This window comes from Labeo rohita, chromosome 14 (genome assembly GCF_022985175.1).
Source record: "Labeo rohita strain BAU-BD-2019 chromosome 14, IGBB_LRoh.1.0, whole genome shotgun sequence".
Lineage (NCBI taxonomy): Eukaryota > Metazoa > Chordata > Actinopteri > Cypriniformes > Cyprinidae > Labeo > Labeo rohita.
In genome coordinates, this window is record NC_066882.1 from 6,849,239 (window position 1) to 6,871,739 (window position 22,501).

The window sequence follows — 22,501 nt, forward strand, 5'->3', positions numbered from 1 at the left end:
GCCATGATAAACATGTAGTGAAAAAACTGATACTGTGACAGTCCTATTTCTTGTTATCTCTGTACTTTGCCTGCCAATAAAATGCCAAAAAAGTTGCAAGTGATGCAACATAAAGCATGCAGACTAAGGTCCAGACAGACTTAAAATAAAGAAAAGCATGCAAAAACACATGCAAAGGGGAACAGCATTGAATTGTTGCCAGTGTGGCAGCAGCAGTGGGATTCAAAGAGCTGAACACATCAAAGATGTGTGTTAATCTCAGCAGTCCCAGCGGCTCTACACACTCAACAGCCTTGGGTTTAGCCCAAGAGTCCAGACACCCTCTATATGAGTGTGTATGTGTGTGTGTTTCTGACCTAGCTATACGTTTTGGGACCAATTTGATTATATAATTCCCAACTTAATTTATGGACCATCATCAGAAGGAAAAATTATCCATAAATAGACTGAAAACATCTTTATTGAACTTTGAAGTAGACAAAAGTTTAAGAAGTAACGGATAGTCTGTTTAATTATAAGTAGATGAGAACAGTTGTCAGTGGGAAGTCCCCATTTAGATTACCCAAAAAATTCATTTGCACAGACTGAAAATGCATTCACTGTATTTGCATACTATCCTGTTAATAAGGTGCTTTAGTTCTATGACCCTGAGATCTCTGAGATCTATGTGTTGGTGAAGGTCTCTCTCTCTGTCCTTCTCTCTCTCTCTTTCTCCCTCTTTCACTTTCTAAGGCATAAGGATGATGAATGGTGGTTCATACAGCCCAATATCTCCCATTGTTCACCTGGGAAGCTCATGATTAATAGTTTTGTTACTGCAATGTTAAATTACATTTTCTTTCATTACAGTTTTTTCCAACCTATCACAGCTGTCCACTCTCTCCACTACTGCTGACCCTCTGTGTGTGTGTGTGCATTAATATCTTTACAATGCACAGAGCCTTGAGACTCTCTCATTGCAGAAATCACCTCAGGAAGTTTTTTCAGACTGCTAGTTACTAGACATCTATCATCAGGGCTTAGAGAGAGTGCTACTGGGTAATGTAGTCAAAAAAGTCAAGACTTCAGATGCAGGCACAGTCTGTTCTTATCAAATCTGCTAACATTTGTACCATGGTATTATTTTTTTAAGGCATGTTCCATGGTTTTGCCATGTTTTTGGACATGTACTATGAAATTGTGTTTTAGGGCATGTACCATGGTGTTACCATGTTTTTTGGACATGAACCATGATATTATCATATTTTCAGGACATGTCTCATGCTATTACCATGTACAGTACCATGGTATTATTATGTTTTTAGGACATGCACAATGGTATTACCATGTTTTTAGATATAACCATGGTATTATTACTGTATGTTTTTGGGACATGGTGTTAATATTATTTTTGGGACATGTGCATGTAGTTGTGTTGTATTTTTTCAAGTAAACATTACATTTTTTTAACTAAACATTGAAATCCCATGATATATGAATATTATAATCTCTTTTTTGCATTTTTTCCTCATTTGTACATTATATAGATAAAAGCATCTGCCTAATTAAAGGAGAAGTCCACTTTCAAAACAAAGATTCACATGTAATGTACTCACCCCCTTGTCATCCAAGATTTTTATGTCCTTCTTACTTCAGTCGTAAAGAAATTGTTTTTTGAGGAAAACATTTCTGTATTTTTCTGCATTTAATGGACTGGTATGGTGCCCCGATTTTGAACTTACAAACTGCAGTTTAAATGCGGCTTCAAACGATCCCAAATGCGGTTTTAAACGATCCCAGCCAAGGAAGAAGGGTCTTATCTAGCAAAACAATCAGTTATTTTCATTAAAAAAATACAACTCCCTGAACTCTGTGTATTCTGACTCAAGACAGTTAGGGTGTGTCAGAAAACTCCAGTCGTATTTTCTCCCTCATCTTCAAAAGTCATTTCAAAATCATCCAACATCGCTGCAGAAGTACAGACCCAGTCTTTGCAAAGTGAACATGCAAAGAAGGTCAAACACACAAAAAAGGTAAAACAGCGATATAGGACGACTTTGAAGTTGAGGGAGAACATGAGATGGGAGTTTTTTGACATACCCTAACTGTCATGAACCGGAACAAAAACAGTTTAGGCAGAGTAAGACAAGACGAGCGTCTGGAATTAAAAAGTATATAAATTGTATTATTTTTATTAAAATAACTGATCGTTACACTGAAGTTCAAAACCGGTACATCATATCAGTCCATTATATGGAGAAAAATGCTGAAATGTTTTCCTTAAAAACCATAATTTCTTTACAACCGAAGAAAGAAGGACATGAAAATCTTGGATGACAAGGGGGTGAGTACATTATATGTGAATCTTTCTTTTGGAAGTGGACTTCTCCTTTAATAAATTTCACCATCGTATCTTCTATTTGCAATCCAACAAAAGTCACAATAAGAGAATATTCCCCAAAACTGATTGTAGTTGAGAGTTTGGAGCCTAAATCTTAGGGTTTAATTCAGTATTTTACATCATATGTTCTCTGTGTGAAGCTTTTCTGAACAAATTGTTGTCAGATTTGTTCTCTGTCCTTTTTTTTCCTCTGTATCACACCATTCAGAGTCTATGACCACAACTGCCAGCTTGTTTCTCAGTCTCTTCATAAACTTACACATTCTTTGTAAACATACTTAAAATCTTCCCCCCTATGCTTTCTCATTTGTCTGTCATGCTATTCGACAGGCTTTAGACACAAAACATTGCAAAAGCAATGAATAAGAAAACGCCAGACACTCATATCAAATCATTCCTTGTTCTGTTTTTTTCCCAAGCGGCGTGCCCAGTCCTTTGCAGTGGAAACGGTCAGTATGACAAGGGATCGTGTATCTGCTATAGCGGATGGAAGGGTCCGGAATGCGACGTTCCCATCAGCCAATGCATCGACCCCCAGTGTGGCGGACATGGCACGTGCACAGAGGGCACATGTGTTTGTTCTCTGGGCTACAAAGGAGAGAATTGCGCTGAGGGTAAGCGTATGTGCACATATGTGTGATAATGTAGCTTTGCATAAACGTCAATGGCTTAATAGTACCTTCTATGGCTGTAATAGCTGTATTCTGTTCATGTGGCTACTTGAAAAGGGAAACACACTTTCATATATTCAAACAGTCATCTTTGGCTGTTTCCCCAGATTCACAGGTAGGTCTTAATGGGCACCCACAAAAAACACCTTACAGAGATGAGTAAAAGCTGGAAAATATATTGATCTGGGTGGTGAGAACAATAGTTTTAGTCTTCATTCTTGTGTTTGTGTGTGTGTGTGTGTTCTGTGAAGTTCAGTGGCTCTTGGGTAAGACAGTGACTGGCAATAAGAGACAGAAGAAAACTAGAAGTCCCAGGAGTCTAAAAATGGAAAAGGAATAGAAAGAAAAAGGTAGAAACAGACGAAAAAAGATGAGGTATAAGAGGACAAAGGGAGAGGCTGGGATGAAAACAGCTAACAAACATAGAAATAGGTTGATGGAAAACAGAGTTTCAGAAAGTCTTTGCTGCTTATTACAGAGACAGAGATGGCAGCTAAACAAACAAACAAACAGAACAACAAAAGCCTTGCATATTAATGCTTCCAAATTTTCATTTTCTAAATCCGTAATTCATTATAAACAGTCTGGCAAGTCCCATATTAAAGTGTGTAGAGGGGGATTGAAGATTTTTTGCGTTTAGAATTATTTACCTAAAAATGAAAATTCTGTCATTGTTTACACATACACACATTTTATCTGTATAACACAAAAGGAAATATTTAGGTGAATGCCACTGAATAAAAAAAGGTAATTGCAACTTTTTATCTTACAATTCTGACTTTTTTTCTCAGAATTGCTTGATATAAACTTGTAATTCTGAGAAATACAGTCAGAATTGTGTGATGTAAACTCACAATTGCAAGTTATAAAGTCAGAATTGTGATGATTGCAATTAGTCTATTAACATATTTACTGACATATCGCTCAAGACTTACTGATATAAAAATACTGATATTTGGAGTACTACTTGTGCACAATGCACATTCTTTAATATTAAGCCTAAAATATGTTTCAATGTTAAGTACAAAATTAGTTGTTTGTATTTGTAGTATACTTAGCATGAAATAAATGTATTTTAAATACATTTTAGTATATTTATTTTACACTAGGGTAAACTCACGAAATAAAGTCAGAATTGCGAGATATAAACTCATAATTCTGATTTTATAACACGCAATTGCAGGTTATTTAGTCAGAATTATGAGATATAAACTCGCAATTCTGAGAACACATTAACATTAATCTCAAAATTGGACTTTATAACTAATAACTGAGTTTATATCTCACAATTCTGAGGAAAAAAAAAGTCAGAATTGCGAGAAAAAAAAAAATCTGAGTTTATCTTGCAAATCTGAATTTATATTATTTAATTCTATATTTGCGAGTTTGTATCACAATTCTGAGAAAAAAGTCAGAATTGCACATCTTTTCTTGCATTTCTTTAATTTTTGCAATGTATTTCTTTATTACTTGTTTATATCTCGCAATTCTGACTTTATAACTCACAATTGCAAATTTATGTCTCATAATTCTGAGGAAAAAAAGTCAGAATTGTGAGTTTATATCATGCAATTCTGAGAAAAAAGTCGGAATTGTGGGACAAAAAGTCGCAATAACCTTTTTTTGTCAGTGGGGGAACCAATCTTCCATACTTAAGCAACATAAATGAACAAAAATGTAAAAAAAAAAAAAATTACCAAGTAGATGTGTGTGTCGATCAGTTTTTGCATTTTGGTGTGCAAACGCCTCACAAGGACCATAACATTTCCCTCAAGGAAATTCAATGTATATTAATACTGTCTAAATGAAAATCTAAAAAAATGTGAAAAGGATGTCAGGGTTAGGTTTAGATTATAGAGAATATCATTAACTCTGTAGGACAACGTTACAATGGAAGCATCAATGGAAACTTTCCCACCATGGCAGAAAAACAAATGTATCTGTGTAAAATAAGAGAGAATGTGTTTTAGTGAGGCATGAGAAACTTGAGGTGTTGGAAATCACAAGGTCAGCACTTTTCGCTCCTTTCATTTTTGTTCCTGCCGTTCTAAGATTTTTCAAATCAGATATTCATCACAGCAGAGTCACTCAAACAATTTACCTGAAGTGCCGGTGACACGGAAATCGATATCCGTGATGTGCAGTTTCTGCAGCATAAACATTTGGCATGAATGGCTTTATGTGCGTGAGGGGAAAGGAGCAGCACTTCTGTCAGCCGAGGGGGGCTGAGACAGGGGTGTCACGCAGGGTGCCTCAGGGCCGGGTAATTTGTCAAATGGCTTTCTCGCACTTTTCATGGCCAGATCTCTTCTTTCGCTCAGCAGTCGATATCAATTTTTTGAGGCACCCCGGATGGAACATGTGAGAGACAGGGTCAAAGTCAAAAAGAGAGAGGAAGGGAGAGTAAGGAAGACAGACAGAGATGCTGAGAAAGTGAGGGTTTGAGAGGTGAGTGTGAAAGGCTCCAGACAGGAAACTGCCATTCTCACACTTAAGGTGTGAGATATTGATTTTTCATGCTTAGATGAAAGAACTAGTATGTGCTTGTGCATGCTTTCTTCAAAATCCCAGAAAGCCCAGTTATATGTGAATATGCGTCCTTTTCTTTGAATGTTTTGGTATCTGTATATTGGCTCAACAATTTGGTAACTGGTCTAATAAATAATCAAATATGTAAAAAAATGGCTTTTCTTTTCCTGTAACTCATCTTTTACTCACAAATTTCCAATATAGTGCTATCAAGAATACACAATATCCCTCCTACTAATACTTTTGACTACAAATAGCAAATTCATGATCATGGTGACATGCACCTTTAAAAAACAAGCCCTTTAATATATACCTCCCCAGCTTCCTTTTTAAATAGAAATTACATCAACACAGGAAAGAAAACTGAGTTTATAAAGCAATATCATAGGGTCTTTTATATTTCTGACAGATGAAGCCACACTCATGATTTTCATCTTTTGTACACAGTTGACTGCTTGGATCCGACCTGCTCAAATAATGGCATCTGTGTGAACGGCGAGTGCCACTGTAAACCAGGCTGGGGTGGACCAAGCTGTGAGCTGCCCAGAGCACAATGCCCCGATCAGTGCCACGGTCATGGTGCTTTTATTCCAGACACAGGCGTCTGTAGCTGCGACCCCAATTGGATGGGCCCTGATTGTTCTGTCGGTCAGTGTGCATGTTTGATTGCATCTCAGTAATACAAATGTTTCATTTCATTATAGCTGATACTTAATGTATGATATGTAAATATTGATTTTACTGCTCTATTCTTTTCTCCACAGAGGTTTGCTCAGTCGACTGCGGGACACACGGCGTATGCATGGGTGGCTCGTGCCGCTGCGAGGAGGGGTGGACGGGTGCGGCGTGCGACCAGCGTGTGTGCAACCCGCTCTGCGTGAAGCACGGCACCTGTAAAGATGGGAAGTGCGAGTGTGAACAGGGCTGGAACGGAGAACACTGCACCATCGGTAGGCATATGCCCAGCCCTGACCCAGGCACTGAACTTTTTGTGCTCCCAATACTCACCATTACAACAGCCGCCACAGCACTGTATCTGCTCTGCCTCTACTGCTCTCTTGAGCATTATACAGAGTCCTTTCTTTTTTCTGTGCTTGAAGCTTAACGTGAGAGGGTCATCCTTGTTGGTCCCGGGGCAACAATATTATCAACCAGTCTGATTTTAGGGAAAGGGTTAGAGCCTAAAACAGTGTTATTATTGTTCTCTTATTTTGGGCCAGGGGTCTCCAAACTTAACCAAAGTTTGGCTTCAGCTTACCTCAGCACACTTGAAGTTGGAGGAGAAAATGAAATAGGACTTTTTTGACCTACCCTGATTGTATTGAACCGGGTTAAAAGAGTATGCATGTACATCCCAGAGCTAGACAATATGAGCATTTAAGGTTAAAATGTATATAAACTGTAAAACTTGCTAGATAAGACCCTTCTTCTTGGCTGGGATCGTCTATAGCCTTTTGAAGCTGCATTTAAAATGCATTTCGGAAGTTCAAACTCGGGGGCACCATAGAAGTCCACTATATGGAGAACATTCCTGAAATGTTTTTTTCAAGAAACATAATTTCTTTACGACTGAAGAAAGAAAGACATAAACATCTTGAATGACAAGGGGGTGAGAAAATTATCTGTAAATTTTTGTTCCGGAAATGAACTTCTCCTTTAATATTAAGGCACTGTCCCAAATGCTGCCCAAAGCTCCTGTGGTCCACATTTTGGTATTATAAATCCAGATAGATAAATCTAGTCTGGTGTAGAGTCCTCAAAAGTGTTTATTGATACCTACTGTAGCGGCAACAAAGGGGACCCTCATGAGCTCACATCTGAATTATAAAAATGAAAAAAAAAAAAACGATACCCTACAGCCAACTTCAAGCAGAGTTTAACTCTAGCCCTTATTAAACACACCTAAACCTGCTAATCAAGCTCATTTTGATCACTAGAAACTTCCGAGTAAAAGTGTTGGAGCTAAACTACACAGGAAGATGACCCAGGGGTGCATTTCCCAAAATCAACTATGGTTGCTAATTCCGTTGTTACCAACAGAGTTCAATGGAATTAACAACTATAGTTAGCTAACAATGCTTTTGGGGAACACACCCCTGAGCAGGATTGAACACCCCTTCCCTACGTTCTTGTGGAAACAACAGAAACATTCATGTGACAGCCATTGCATCATTTGACCCATATCTCTGAAAGAGAAGTTTAAAGCATTTCAAGGTAGAGAATATCAAACTAAAAGCTTGACTTTGAATCTGTTTGGAAGCATTTTCCCATAAGCTTATACAAGTTGTAAATAGGGCATATGACAGACCAAGGTGAAACCAGTAGCAGTGGGGTCAGTAGGTGTAGGAGAGATGAATGAGGTACTGACGTGCAAGAGTGTGGTGGGGGGGTAATTGAGGAGAATTAGACTGTTCCTATGTCTGGTGTTGGACCGAGAACAGACTTAGTCGAGTTTGATCATGCCTCACACAGCGGAGGCAGATGTGTGGGCTGCCAGATAATGAACAGTCCTTGCGGAGTAGCAGCGACTGATGAAAACTAGAGGCGTCTTCACCTTGATAAGTCACACCTCTTTTTGTCTTGACTTCTTTCTCTCAAAAATAGACTCAAAAGCCAGAGTTTTCCTTTCACTTATCATCTGTGGATGTGCGTGTGCATGTTTGTCTGTCACTCCAAAGATGACATGAGCGACAAAGACTGAAAGTGCTTTGCCTTTAATCCTTCTCCCCATTGTACGCCACAACAGGAAGTCTGTCTGCTTATTGTCACCAAACTCTTTCTGTAGGCTAAAAAAGCCTTGCAAATGGCTTCCATCTTCACTTTCCATTTTGGTTTCTCAGAATTTGTCTGTTTTTTAACTGATTCAAATGCAACACATGTATTCATTTGTCTTATTGTTATGACGCATTTTTGTTTCCTCTGAATGTCCTCTCTGATGCAGACTTATGGGATGGAAGTATTGAAGGTATTGTACCTCGTCGTACTGTGACTAGTGCTAGCTGCACTTTAGTCTGGTCATGAGCAACCCCCCCGCCTCTGATAGCTTGGCTGCATAACGACTGTGTGCTTCTGTTCGTAGAGTAGCCGTGGTGGAGTAGAATGTCGTGTCGAGTAGGTTCGTAGTGCTAGTCTGTGTTCTTCAGCGTGTGTGTTTATATTCTTGTTGTCAGATGATAATAGTATAGCTGTAATCATCTGTTTTGCACCTTGTTGCTTTTTAAATGTCCCTCTCCAGCAGCATTGACTGAGCTATGAAAGTGTCCAATTTGTCTGAGCCACTTAGAACAATGACTTTTCAGTCCGTCAGAACATGGGATAATGTGTCAGTTACACATGTAACTTAATAGTCACTAAGCAGATATTCTAAATGTCTCCCTGGTGAAAAAAACAGCATATGCTGGTAGGTATGTTTTGATGCTGGGATGCTGGGATGCTGGTTAGGTATGTTTTGGTGCTGGGATGCTGGTTAGGTATGTTTTGGTGCTGGTTTAAGCTGGTCCTTAGCTGGTTTATGCTGGTCCTTAACTGGTTTATGCTGGTCCTTGACCAGCAACATGACCAGCATAAACCAGCAAAGGACCAGCAAAAACCAGCAAAGGACCAGCATAAACCAGCATCAAAACATACTTAACCAGCATCCCAGCATTAAAACATACCTACCAGCATATGCTGTTTTTTTCACCAGTGCTATCATGTCAAATGTCTTGCTCAGGTTGTTGATTGAGTCAATTTATGACATACAATGATAAATCTCAATGCCAATGCAACCATTTCCGCTTGGCCAACTCTGAGCAGGCTCAAACTGGGAGCAGCCAGCATTGGGAGGCGTGCACGCTAACAAGAACACTGAAGACTGAAATCTCTAGCATCAGTTGCTAGTGCCACTTGAGGCCAAAGGGAGTGAAAATTACCTGCACACCTCCCTCTAGCTGGCCCATATCCTCATGGTATATCTGAACATATGACGTTATGAATCCTCGCTGGCAAAGGCTTGGCTCATGAATGTTAACTTGGTGATTGGATGGTTATCTTGCAATGTCAGAATGACATGAAGATTTATGAGCCAAGTAATTGCCATATTGTCACAACCAGCCAGTCTTTCAGGTCTGTCAGTCAAGGCGGAGCAACAATTTGAAGAGAATCTTGCAGAGCCAGTTTGATCTCGTAATGTGTTTCCGACTAGCTAACTGAAAAGAACACATTTGGTTTAATGACATTTAAAGTTAACGCTACTGCTTAGTATTGAGCTTGCACAACAGGACCACGCTTTTGCAATGCATTAACTAAGCAAATGGGTTAGCATACTTGAGTGTTTGTTTATGAGTCTTCCATTAAGCTAAAAGTCTTCCTTTTTGTAGGTAGGATTTATTTCTGCATCTTTGAAGCAATAAATGGCGCCATAAACTTATTAAAGAACCAGTCTCTGGAGCAACATGAGATTAAGAGCCTTGCTCAAGAGCACAATAGTGATGGCTTTTTGAGGCGGTTGGAACCGACAAACTTCAAGTTAATAGACTTGAGCTGGAACCACTACAGTACATTCCCTCCAACTTTAAAGGAGCAGAGTTAAAGGCTGGGTCAACTACATGACTCTAAGCATAATAGGAATGCTTGCATTTAAGTAGAATGCAGTTTCAGCTAGAGGCAGAGCAGCACTCACCAGGACACACCAGCTCTTCTGCCTTTATGTTTGCACAGAACACGCAGGAGGCAAGTCATCCTATACTTCCATCAAGACAAAAGGCCTAAAGTACAGAGGACACTGCGGAGTGGAGACAAAGATCACGTAGATTTTGCTCTACCTGAGGGATGCAAATCATTACTGCGAGTAAAGGGATCGGGAGGGAGTGGATCCTAAGATAAATGTGGAATTTCATGAGCCGTTGGTGCAGAGTGGGTCAGGAGCAGTGAGGAACGTTTTTATTGTGCATATTTCGGTACGCAGGGTGCAGGACCACAGGAGGCAAGGTAATGACTTTGTCTCAGTGCCTGCATGAGTTCTAACTCATACGATGAATACTAATGGAGGGGCAGGAGTGTGTGTGCTTTACTGAGAAGGGGAGTGTGGTGTGTTTGCAGGGAGAGCAGGATAATGAGGAGTTTAACTGCAGGACCCACAGTGATCACCTGAATGCTCATGCATCATCGGACAGGAGCAAGTCTGGCACAAGAGCTAGCAACAATACTTACTTGATTTAAATTCACATCTCTAATTGGCTGAAATAACTGCAGATGAATGACCGCTGGAGGCATGGACTTTGTATGCTGGGGCATCCTGAGTACTTGATGAAATACATGATTGGCTCATGAGTGAAACCGCACTCGCCCTGGGTAAAGAAGCATACAAGACAAACCCACCCCAGCTTTAACTGCACATCTGAATCTCCTGAGTTCTGCATCATTAGTCAAACCAAACCGAAATTGCAGAAAAAATGTTTGACTGTTAAAGGGATCCCTGGGTATTAAGGCTTGTATGGCTTAATATAACACAAATTGTGTTTCTTACTGAAATATGTTGTAGAAAACCCATGAAGGATTTATGTCATTTAAAAACATCCATGTCGTTTTGTACATATTTTAGAGTATGGGGGCGCCATTATTTAGATGACGTGAAATGGTTGCACTCTGTGCGCTGCTAGCACCACCTGTTGCTATTTTTACCACAACATAGCTCAGAAAATAAAATACTGATATGATAACCACAGCTACTGAAAGAGCTTACAGGTAGCAATGGATATAAGCATAGGTATAGACCAAATGCCGTTTCAGCGGTTTTCCCCACAATGAGTTCTAATGCCCCGGATATTGAGTGAAATTTGCACTGAGAAACTCCTTCAGTGGCTGCGGCGTCATAAGAAGCATTGGCATGTTTACATCCTGCCAGGATGGCATCTAGCGTTTCTTGTCTCTGCCATTTGTAAGCTCTTTCAGCAACTGTGGTCTACTAAAAGCCTCAAAGGCATCAGGGCTAAAGTGTTGAGAATAAAGACGTGGGTCTTTAGGAAGTTTAATTCGTCTACATGCATCTTCCCATTCTTTTCTCCTCTTCTCATCGCTAGGAAAGCGGTGAAGACGTACATTGCTGATCTTGTTGCCCTTTGACTGAAAATAAAAACCCAGAGTTGCACAATATAGCATTGTATCAGTATTTTATATATTTCGAGTTGTGTTGTAGTAAAAAGTAGCAAGCGAGTGCAACCATTTTACGTCATCACCATAGTCCAAAACATGTATAAAATGATATGGATTTTTTAAATACGGTAAATCCTTCATTGTTTTTCTACTGCATATTTCAGTAAAAGACATAATTCATGTTATATTAAGCCATAAATGCCTTGATACCCGAAATGAATGTTTCCAAACCTCTGAGAGAACTTGTTCAGTGTGCACAAATGGGGACGTTTACCCCATCTCTGCCGAAGTTCAGAAACAATTTGAGTGAAACTTTTCGGCTTTCACTATTCCCATGCTGAAGTTTAGGGTGTTATTTGACTTTGTAGTAGTACATGGAACACTATAGGCGAGGAAAACCCAGACAGAGGGCGTTTAATGCAGTAGGTGCTCACTCCCTGTGGGACTTTATCTGTCTCTTCCTAAGGCGAATTTGGAGGATTTATGAATCTAACCTTTATTTTATGACCTTTAAAGGCGAGAGGGCTGCAGGCCAGTGGACAGGATAGTTAGGTGGAGGACTGGGTTTCTCTTCCACACGTTCTTTCTCCCCTGTAATATCCCATCCTATAAGACATTTAAGATATTTATTTCCCTTTCCTTCTTTCTGTCTTTCTTTCTTGACCTGCTGTTCTTTTCTTTTCCAGTTTTTTCCCCTTTCCACCAATCCATCTGTCTCTTCCTATCCATCTTTCCATCCATCAACCGCTGACTGTTGCTATGCAGCGTGCTTCTTTCCCCATCTCACCTTTGCGTACCTCTCTCATACCGTGAGCACTGACCCATAACTCAAGGCAATCTCAGCTCCGTTTTAAGTAGATTACAATAGAGTCAACCTGCATTACTTTAGCCAGGTGGCTTAATAGTTTGTGAAATCCCACTTTATTCTAGTTAGCGTTCTGAGAATCGACTGGCCTTTGGCATGAAAGAGGGGCCCTGCTCAGTGCTGCCCAAAGAGGAAGATCAATGGTCACCATAGATTTTGCTGTCCTGGTGTTTCATAAGTATTTGGCTGCTTAAAATGGCAGCTCCATTTAAAAGGCAATCATTGCTAAGTGACTTTTCTCTCAGCTCAATATTGCGTGACAATCGATGCATAGCAGGCTGTTAATGTGGCATCTCAAGGACCCCAGACATTGAAAATTACATTAATTAAAGCAACATTTGATTTGAGACACAATGGCTGAATGCGTTCCAGCGCACCCTGGGCTTTCACACTCCTCTGGTCGAGGCCATTTCAATTTCACTCATCACAAATCATCTAAAGTGTCACCTGCGCTGGGTCAGCTGCCAATAATACTACATAGCCTTGCGATGAAGGAAACCGGCTCCTTCCAAAAGGCTGTGTTTCCAGGGTAACCATAAGCGGAGGCTGTGACACACTAACAGAAGTGTTAACTGTTAGAGATTGAACTCCAGGGCACCAGCAATGGTTTCTGATGACACAGTGTGAGGTCGCAGCGTGGTTGTCGTTTTACAGCGAGGAAAGAGACGATGCCCACGGCAGTGCTGAGATTTTTAGACCGCATGTTTTATTTACACAAAACTCCTGATGACTCGGAAATGTCAGGTCACGTCTCTAGGGTGCTTAATTATGGACTTGTGTGGCTCAAGGAGAATAGTGCTTAGCCTTTTCATTTCTCTTTGTGTTTGTTCATCTCAGTCTCTGCCTTTCCCCGAGAGAGCTTCCTTGAAACATTCACATCAATCCACGCTCTTCTGTTGTGACAAGATTGTTTTCCGCCTTTTGTCTTTTAGGAAGGCTGTTTATCCCCTAACTGCATACATTAAACACCCACACGCACGGCACACTTCACTCCGAAAACTTGATGTATTTATCAAGGCACTTTTAAAACAAGTCTACACCTTTGTATTCTCCCACACTGTGTTCTTATACCAAAGTCTCCAGTACCTCGACTAAAGAGGCGTCCTAATCTGATCTGTAGACTCCGCTCTGTCCTAACCACATTCTTGCATGAGAGCATTGCTCTCTATCCGGACAAATCAAATCAGCTACTGTAAATGAACAGTCGGAGAGTGTATGCGCTCTTTACAAATATCCCCTCCTGAATGGATGAGTTCTGATAAATTCATTTGCTACCAACAGCGGCTATCAGCAGAGACTCCCTAAGATAATTTAATTGCTCTCAGGGTTTGAACTGATTTGAGGTGTGAATAGTAATGCTTTTCATATACTTCATCCCCTCAGACGGGCTTTGAGCGCATTGAAGGCAGATATGTTTGTGCGTGAGCACTGATGCATGTCTGCCTGTAGTGTCACAGCCAAAAGTTTGAAAACCTAGGTACATATTAGCATAAGGAATGATTCTAATTTGCATTTCGTGTTCATTTGTGGCAGTCCATTTTTATTGTCTGGATAATGTCTGCAGTTTTCGTTAATATGCTTTGTGTGCTGTTTTAGAGCTATTTGTATAAAATTGCATTACACAGGTTTTAATTCTAAGAATAAATTAATAAGTTGAGCACATAAACAGCTGAACATAAAATTGATTGTCTGAAAATGTACAGATATACCCACATAACCATAAAGCAATGCCAAAAGGCAAATGATTTAAATATGTATATATATATATATACATATATATCTATATATTTTTTTATTATTATTATTATTATTTTTTTTTTTTTTTTTTACAAATACATTTAGTAAATATTCAATTGTAAATCAGTTTATTTCTGTTCTGTTTGGTTCTATTCGATTCAACTTGAACTCTGGAAACTAGGGATGCTCATTTTAACTGGTTAACCGGTTAACCGGTAGCCGTCAGAAAGAATTTTGACTGATTAATACAGTCAGTTAAATGATTTAAAATATCTGGCAATACACTGATAACAATTAAGCAGCATGATTTTTCCATATGTTGGTTGGCTGTATTTTATTATAATAATGGAAAGGCTGCACTGTCAAGTTAGCAACACTCCCTTGATTTTTTTCCTTCTTAGAGTGGAAACGACTCCTAATCATACAGATAATCTAAACTAAACGGTTTGCTTGTATTTGCATACATTAACAATAAAAACAAATCTTTGTGCTTTTTTAAAATATAGAAAAATAGGATGCGCTTTCAGCCGTCTTCCTTTCGCGCAGCACAAAAATGAACCAAAACTCTTTAAAAATATTTATTGTATAGACCTATTCATTAGTTATATATATAGCCTAGCTTTATTATGTTATTCTCCATTCGCAGAAGTGCTGCAGGTGTGTGATGTGTCCATGTGAATCCTCATTTTCTATTGTTTGTTCATGTAAAATGAATCCCTCGAAAACAAATCTTGGTATTTTTAACGAGTCACAGACACTTAACTTTTCTAAAATAATAAAATTCTAATTTGAAATAATCTTGTCATTTAACGAGCGCTGGCTAGGAAAAATAACCGAAATGAACATTCCTACTGGAAACTATTTCTAGCTTGTTTTCAAACTTTTGGACACAGTTATTGATGTATCAGTGCTCTGATGACTGGCGTGATGGATTTCAGCCTCTCTAAATCCATCTTCATTCTCTTTCTGGCTCTTCCAGATGGCTGTCCGAACCGATGTAATGGAAATGGACAGTGTCTGCTGGGTCAAAACAGCTGGCACTGTGAGTGCAAAACTGGATGGAGAGGCACCGGTTGCAATGTCGCCATGGAGACTTCATGTGCAGACAACAAAGATAATGAAGGAGGTGAGAGATCTTTTGTTGACTCTGTGGGAACTTTGTGGCAAAGATTGTACATGATTGGAACAGCCACATGTGCACAGGAACAGCTGCTGTGTGTCATTTCTGTAATTTCAGGAAAAGCTGCTGTGTATAATTTCTAGAGTATTTTTACGTAATTCCAAACTGAGTTATGTAAAAAGAAAAAAATAACAACAATTATAATTCGCAGGTATTCTAACTGTTTTCTATTGTTTCTCCAAACAATAAGTTGCACTTTTAGAGGGGAAATTTTTCTTGTGACTGGCTTTTTTATATTGAACAATACACACTGCTGCTTTAATGTGTTTCATGCTCTAATGAATTGAGAGATGCTGTTTAGTACACTCATTTGTTTGTGGTTCTGAAGGTACAGTAAATATGCAATCAAACATTTTGTTTGGATCTATACCTCTGTTCACAATTCTTGAATGTGTAAATTTTATAGAAATAACCTAACCTTTTCTCAGAAAATAACTAGAGCTGGACTGTTGGCTTTCATCTCAAACGACGGATTAAAAAAAGGCGAGTCAGATGTTCTGTAGTAAGTAATTTAATTCAAAGCCTAAAGGTGAGAGAAAGAAGAAAGCACTTTTCAAACTCTTTGGTAAATGAATACTGGAACAGAGACAAAATTCAAATCCAACATCTTTGTGTTCAAAACGTACAAGAACACTTTGATGAAACGGCCTCTTGTTCAACAGATGAAGAATGTTCACAGAGAACGAGATGAAGAGAGAAATCTTTTGCAGCCTTAGGCAGCTCTGATTGATTGTGCACCGTCGTAATATGACATTACTCATCACACCGCTGTTTCCTTTCTTCTAGATGGTCTGACTGACTGTATGGATCCAGACTGCTGTATCCAAAGTCCCTGCCAGAACAGTCCACTTTGTAGAGGGTCCAGGGATCCCTTGCAGGTCATCCAGCAGGGCCAGCACCCTGAGCAGAAAGTCCGTTCCTTCTACGACCGTGTCAAGATGCTAGTGGGCCGGGACAGCACTCATATAATACCTGCAGACAATCCGTTTAACGCAAGGTAACTTGCTTTACTGTGCACAACAACTTCCTACCTGCTTGGTTAGTAAATGTCATGTCTCTTGTATTGTACGGTAGAAGAGAAATGAAATATCCACTGAAGTGCACACAATTTATGCTATATCTGCTGAGAGAAAATTGAGTGCTGGGATAGTTATTGTCAGTTCTGTGTTATTTCGTAACACCAGAGCTATTTTTGAGAAACTGTATTGATTGTTGTCAGTAGTGCTAGAACATCTTCCTGTCTTTTTCTACTGTATTTCTTGGAAAGACTGACAGATGTGTTGGCTAATGGGAAATTTATGGGGGTTTTTTTGACAGCAGGGGTTGGATTGATGGTATCACTTTAGATTTATTCGTTATCGAGCAGCTGATGTCTTCTTGTTTGTTCTGTGCTCTCCAGCCTGGCATCACTGATCAGAGGTCAGGTGGTGACAACTGATGGAACCCCACTGGTGGGTGTTAACGTGTCGTTTGTCAAGTACCCGCAGTACGGCTACACCCTCACACGCCAGGATGGAACGTAAGTTTACCGCAGTATTAGTACTAACCAGGGTTGTACACAAACAACTGACTTGCTTTTTAAATTGCACTTCAACTGATAAGTTTTAAGGTGGCAAATTGGATGCCGAAATGCAATTTAAATTTTAAATTTAAATTTTCAAATTCTGAATTTTTTGAATTTTTGAAGAATAAAGACAAACTTAGAACGTTGGCTTGACAGCCTTGATTAAGTATTGTGAAAAATGTTTAAAAATGCTTGAGATTTCATGGACGGATGGATGGAAGAGTTTTGCCCAACCCTGGTACCTACACATCCAAGCCGATTATCCAAGCAACAAACAACCCTTTCCCCTCTGAAACACTTTAATTATTTCTGCTGCCAAGCTTTATTTTGTGACTTGCTTGTTTACATAAGCTTCTAGTGATTTAGAGAGCTACATACTAACTGAACAAATCTTTATTAGATTCATTTAGAGCCGAGTAAACTCAGTCTTTCCATCGAAATGACTGCAATCTATCAAAACAATGAATTATCCCTCCCAGCGAAATGGCATTTTTAATGGTAAAAGCATTTAGAATGTAATGGTGCTATCAATAACCGAGAATAACACAAGTACATATTTGGTTTTTTAGCACTCTGTTTGTCTTTCCCCCTTCCTCTCGGTCTGTGTCATTAGATTTGACCTCATTGCCAACGGTGGAGCCTCTCTCACACTCCGATTCGAACGGGCTCCATTTTTGAGTCAAGAGCGCACCGTGTGGCTCCCGTGGAATATTTTCTACGCCATGGACACTCTGATGTTGAAGACAGAGGAGAACACCATCCCAAGCTGTGACCTCAGTGGCTTTGTGAGGCCTGATCCTGTGGTGGTGGCCTCCCCACTTTCTTCTTTCTTCAGTTCCAAGCCAGGAGAAAGGTCTATCATTCCAGAGACACAGGTGTGATGAGATCCTCACTTCCTTGAAACCTTCATTACTGTAATTAGCAGATGAATGCATTTCCCAAATATTGCTCTTTTCTTCCTTTATTCATGTTCTTTCACCACTCTCTCTGGTCATTAAATGAGTTGACAGGTTGTTAACCTGACCAAACTCACAGGTCATCCCTCATCAAGCATTTTCACTCTAATTATACTCTTTTTTGCATTTCTCCTTCCTCTCAGTCTTTCTTCTACCCTCTGACCTTCCTAATCATTTTCTTTTCTTGTTTGAAAATACCCTTTTCCTATGACGTGAAAGTCATTCTTCCATCTGTCCACCAGGTTCTGCATGAGCAGCTAGAGATTCCTGGCATCAATCTAAAGCTCTGTCACCTGAGTTCACGGACCTCAGGTTACCGTTCTTTGCTCAAGATCACCATGACTCAAGCCGTGGTGCCTCTCAGCCTGGTCAAAGTCCATCTGATGGTTGCTGTGGAGGGACACCTCTTTCAGAAGTGGTTCCACGCCTCACCCAATCTTGCCTACACCTTCATCTGGGACAAGACAGATGCATACGGACAGCGTGTCTACGGCCTCTCTGATGCAGTGGGTAAGCATGCATAATTGTGACTGGTTCTGTGGCTTAGTTATTAGCACACATGCTCCAATGTTATTATCCCATTACAGTTACTAGTTTTGTAAATATCTAATTATTTTGACCTCCAAGAAAATATTTTATCAAAAAATATATTGGCTGATGTCCACATGAGCAAATGACTACTGAACAATTTTCATAATTGGTAACTGAAAAGAATCTACTGTAAATGAAAATGAGTTTTAGCCTAAATCATTTTGGAGGGAGAAAATAATTGAACGAAAACGGGATGTTTAATTAGCGCAACGCGATGTCACGTTTTGACTGTGTTTTGTTCTCACAACATTGATAAGCTACAGTGGGTAAAAATATCAGCTGTGTGGACGCTAGGGCTATTGATTTCTAGTTTTTAAACAATCTTTGTTTTAATAAACCAAGATATTTTTAACTGAAAATATGACAATGTTTTGGGTGCAGGCCTGTAGCATTGGTTCACAAAGTGTAATTTTTGCGGATCCGTGTTAGTGGGGATAGTTTTGACAATATTATCATCTGTACACAAAAACTTTCAAAAATGCAAAGAAAACAATTTTTTGTTTTTAGTACATTGTTGTCATGTAAACATGACCTTGAGTCTGCTGTTTTCAGCTGATCCATAAACAAAACTTAACTAAACAAGTAGTGCACCTACCATCCAATAATCACTATAAGCTTTTTGCTTTAATTTTGATATGAAATTTTAAAATCTGGTAATTTTATAACAGAATGTAGACAAACAAATGTTGTTTTGATGCTTTTTAATGTGGCATGACACATCGTTGTGGCCGCTTCAGTTCAAGCAGCACATGAACCAATCATCTTCCTCTTTATTACTAGTTATAGCACAAAATAAACATGAATGAACATCAGAAGGTATGTTAAAAGAAACAGTTACTGAAATATATCAGGTCTAATGTGACAATCATTGTTTCAAACACAGAAAGACGTCAATAAAACAGCTTGTAAACAACGTCATGTTATATGTTATATTTCCCTCAGGAAAGCCATTCAATATCTGTCGCTCAGTAGTTAGCCTTATGTGCAGTTTATTTTTTTTTATACAGCTCAGTTTTTGAGTGTTGATTATTTAGTGTAATTGTTCATCAAATAATTATTATTTCCAGTTTTGGTTTTCAGATAAATTAAATCTTTAATTTTCAGTTTTGTTTCATTTAAAAAACATTTGGTCCATTACTACTGTAAAGTTTAGTAAAAAAAAAAAAATGCATGACTTTCAGTCCATAACATTTACAGAAAAAGGAATATAACAGTAAAATGTAAGATGTGCGCAGGCAAATGCATTAAACGCATCTCTCAAGCGCATTAAACAGCACAAACGCTCTGTCAGCACTTGACACGGTACCCGGCCCACATTAAACTCTCCTCTTATGAGCCTCCTTTGAAACGGCTAATGTAAAGTGCTCTCATGCTTTGAACAGCTTGGGTTGTGTGCTTTCTCCACTTCACCAGTTTTCAAATTCATCTTACTATACAAACATGCTTTTCACTATCTTAAGTGACGTTACTTGACAGATGTTCTCCACATCACAACACACAAATCCAACTAATCCATTATAAAAAAATCGTCAACCTCCAGATTGGCTTGTGGGACTGTGAAATTCATCCGCCAGATATAAAATTTATCCACGTTTGGCGCTTGACGGGTATTCATTTGGGCCCCCGGCTGACTGTAGTGCCCGTTCAGGACACGCGGCAGTTAAACAGGCATGGGTGATCGGTCACCCTGCTGACTGAATGCAGTGAGAGTTAACACATCAGACGGGATTTGTGCTCATGCGTGCGAATGTATGACCCAAAGATCATTCAGCCTGACCGTCCCTGTCAGAGAAACACACAGGTTCAGAGAGCAGCCGCAGTGAGCCGAAGGAAACGCTGAGAACAGCATTCTGTCTGGCGTGACCTCCTTATAACACCCACTAATCTCTCTTTGTCTTTCTGCCGCTTTCTCAGCCTGTCTACAGTACCTTCCAGCTCTCTACGTCTTTTTCATTTATATTTTGAGGTACCCACAGTCCCACTCGCGTCTACACAGCTATAAATTCTCACCTGCCTCGTCGGTATATCTCCATATGTATTTATGCTAATGAATTCATGGAGTTGTGCTCCACTTTCAAGAACTGGAAGCAAAGTTTTTTGTGGAAACACGGATCTTGCGATGACCCCGTGGCAGCAGCACAGATCACACAGTCCTGTCGGAGAAGTGAAAGCTGTAGTCATGTCCAGCCACGGGGTGTCTGAACAAATCACGTTCACACTTTACCGAGGTGCTTTGTGGTTGTGAAAGCACCCAAGCTGCGGTGATTTGTGAAGGCTTGCCCAGAACCTGATATGTCCTACTTCTGCCCAGCAGTCCACAAAGCAGGAAAGAGAAATGTTGTGATGATTGTTGCAGGGTCATTTATAGCTTACAGTTGCCTCATATGTGCGTCTCTGAGTGCTGAATTTTTATTGTTTCTCTAAATGTTCTGGCTTTTAATTTAGCATGTGGTTTTCAAATAAATATTTATATTCTCCCTCACTGTTTCCCAGCTAGACTCCCCATCCAATCTGCTTGCATTGTATGTAAATTAATCATCTCTAATATTGGCCTGTCATGTAGTTAATTAAATGCTGTTTTGATACATTTTGTGTACTCTCTTTTTTTCCCTCTCTCTCTCTCTTTGTCCCCAAGTCTCTGTGGGGTATGAATATGAATCATGTCCTAGTCTAGTGCTTTGGGAGAAGAGGACGGCTATGCTTCAAGGCTATGAGCTGGAACCTTCCAATCTTGGCGGCTGGTCTCTGGACAAACACCATATACTGAACCTGCGCAGTGGTATGAGCCTTATGTTCTTGTACAGGGGCAAAATGCACCTGTTTTGTGTGTATTTATTTATTTAGATGGGGGCATTTGTGGCAGCACTTCATAGCATGATGAAATTAAACATACCCAAAAGGAGAACAATATATATAGTTCTCTCTCTCTCTCTCTCTCTCTCTCTCTCTGTTTATATATATATATATAGTGTCATCTGAAATTTTCATCTAAAACCTGTGTTTAGGTTCAGTAATTTTACTCCAGTGACAACGTATAGGTCCTTTTCTATGCAATTAAAGTGAAAGAACTGAACATAAATATAGAAGCCTGATAAAAGAAAATTTCAGATGGTACTTACAGGCTTTTGCATCTGAACTACTCATATAGTAGAGTAATGCAGATACAGAAAAATCAACTTTGTCGTCACAAAAAAAACCCAAAAACATTTTAATATATATATTGAATAGAAAACAGTTGTTTTAAATTGTAATATTTCACAATATTACAGTCTAACTGTATGTTTTTGTCAAATAAAACGAAATTTAACAGTGGTTAGTTTTAAAATGTTATATAAAAATGGTCATGAAACCTTGCAAGAAACTGTGACTAATTCTTAAACTTGAACTTCAGAAGGAATATGTTCAATAAATGAACATATTTGACCCTGGACCACAAAATCAATCATAAGTTGCACAGGTATATTTGTAGCAATAGCCAAAAATACATAGTATGGGTCAAAATGATTTTTCTTTTATGGCAAAAATCATTAGGATATTGAGTAAAGATCATGTTCCATAAAGATATTTTGTAAATTTTGAACTGTAAATATATCAAAAGGTACTTCATTTGGACAACTTTAAAGGCGATTTAGATTTTTTTGCACCCTCAGATTCCAGATTTTCAAATAGTTGTATCTCGAATAAATGTTGTGTAATAAATCATACATTTTGATTATTTGATACATTTTGAAATCACTCATTCTGATTATTGATGATGGCCCTAGTATGCATGTGTTACAACCTATTTTGGGTTCATTATAATACAGCCATTTAGTAATTTTTAAACAATAGTTTAAAAACTACCCAGAAGATTGGGTTAAACATTTAACTCAACCGCTGGGTCAAAACATCCCAGT

The 22,501-nt window shown here is 39.1% G+C and overlaps 1 protein-coding gene across 1 annotated transcript in view; it reads left to right on the top strand.

The window, feature by feature from the left end:
• Positions 1-22,501, top strand: part of tenm2a (teneurin transmembrane protein 2a) — a 189,483-nt gene that overhangs the window by 150,518 nt on the left and 16,464 nt on the right. Inside the window, exons 8-17 of the mRNA XM_051127510.1 lie at positions 2,800-2,994; positions 6,028-6,228; positions 6,345-6,530; positions 8,522-8,545; positions 15,294-15,440; positions 16,281-16,491; positions 16,894-17,013; positions 17,672-17,933; positions 18,257-18,524; positions 21,241-21,384. Coding sequence (XP_050983467.1) covers positions 2,800-2,994; positions 6,028-6,228; positions 6,345-6,530; positions 8,522-8,545; positions 15,294-15,440; positions 16,281-16,491; positions 16,894-17,013; positions 17,672-17,933; positions 18,257-18,524; positions 21,241-21,384 — 1,758 coding nt within the window. The remainder of the gene's footprint in view (positions 1-2,799; positions 2,995-6,027; positions 6,229-6,344; positions 6,531-8,521; positions 8,546-15,293; positions 15,441-16,280; positions 16,492-16,893; positions 17,014-17,671; positions 17,934-18,256; positions 18,525-21,240; positions 21,385-22,501) is intronic.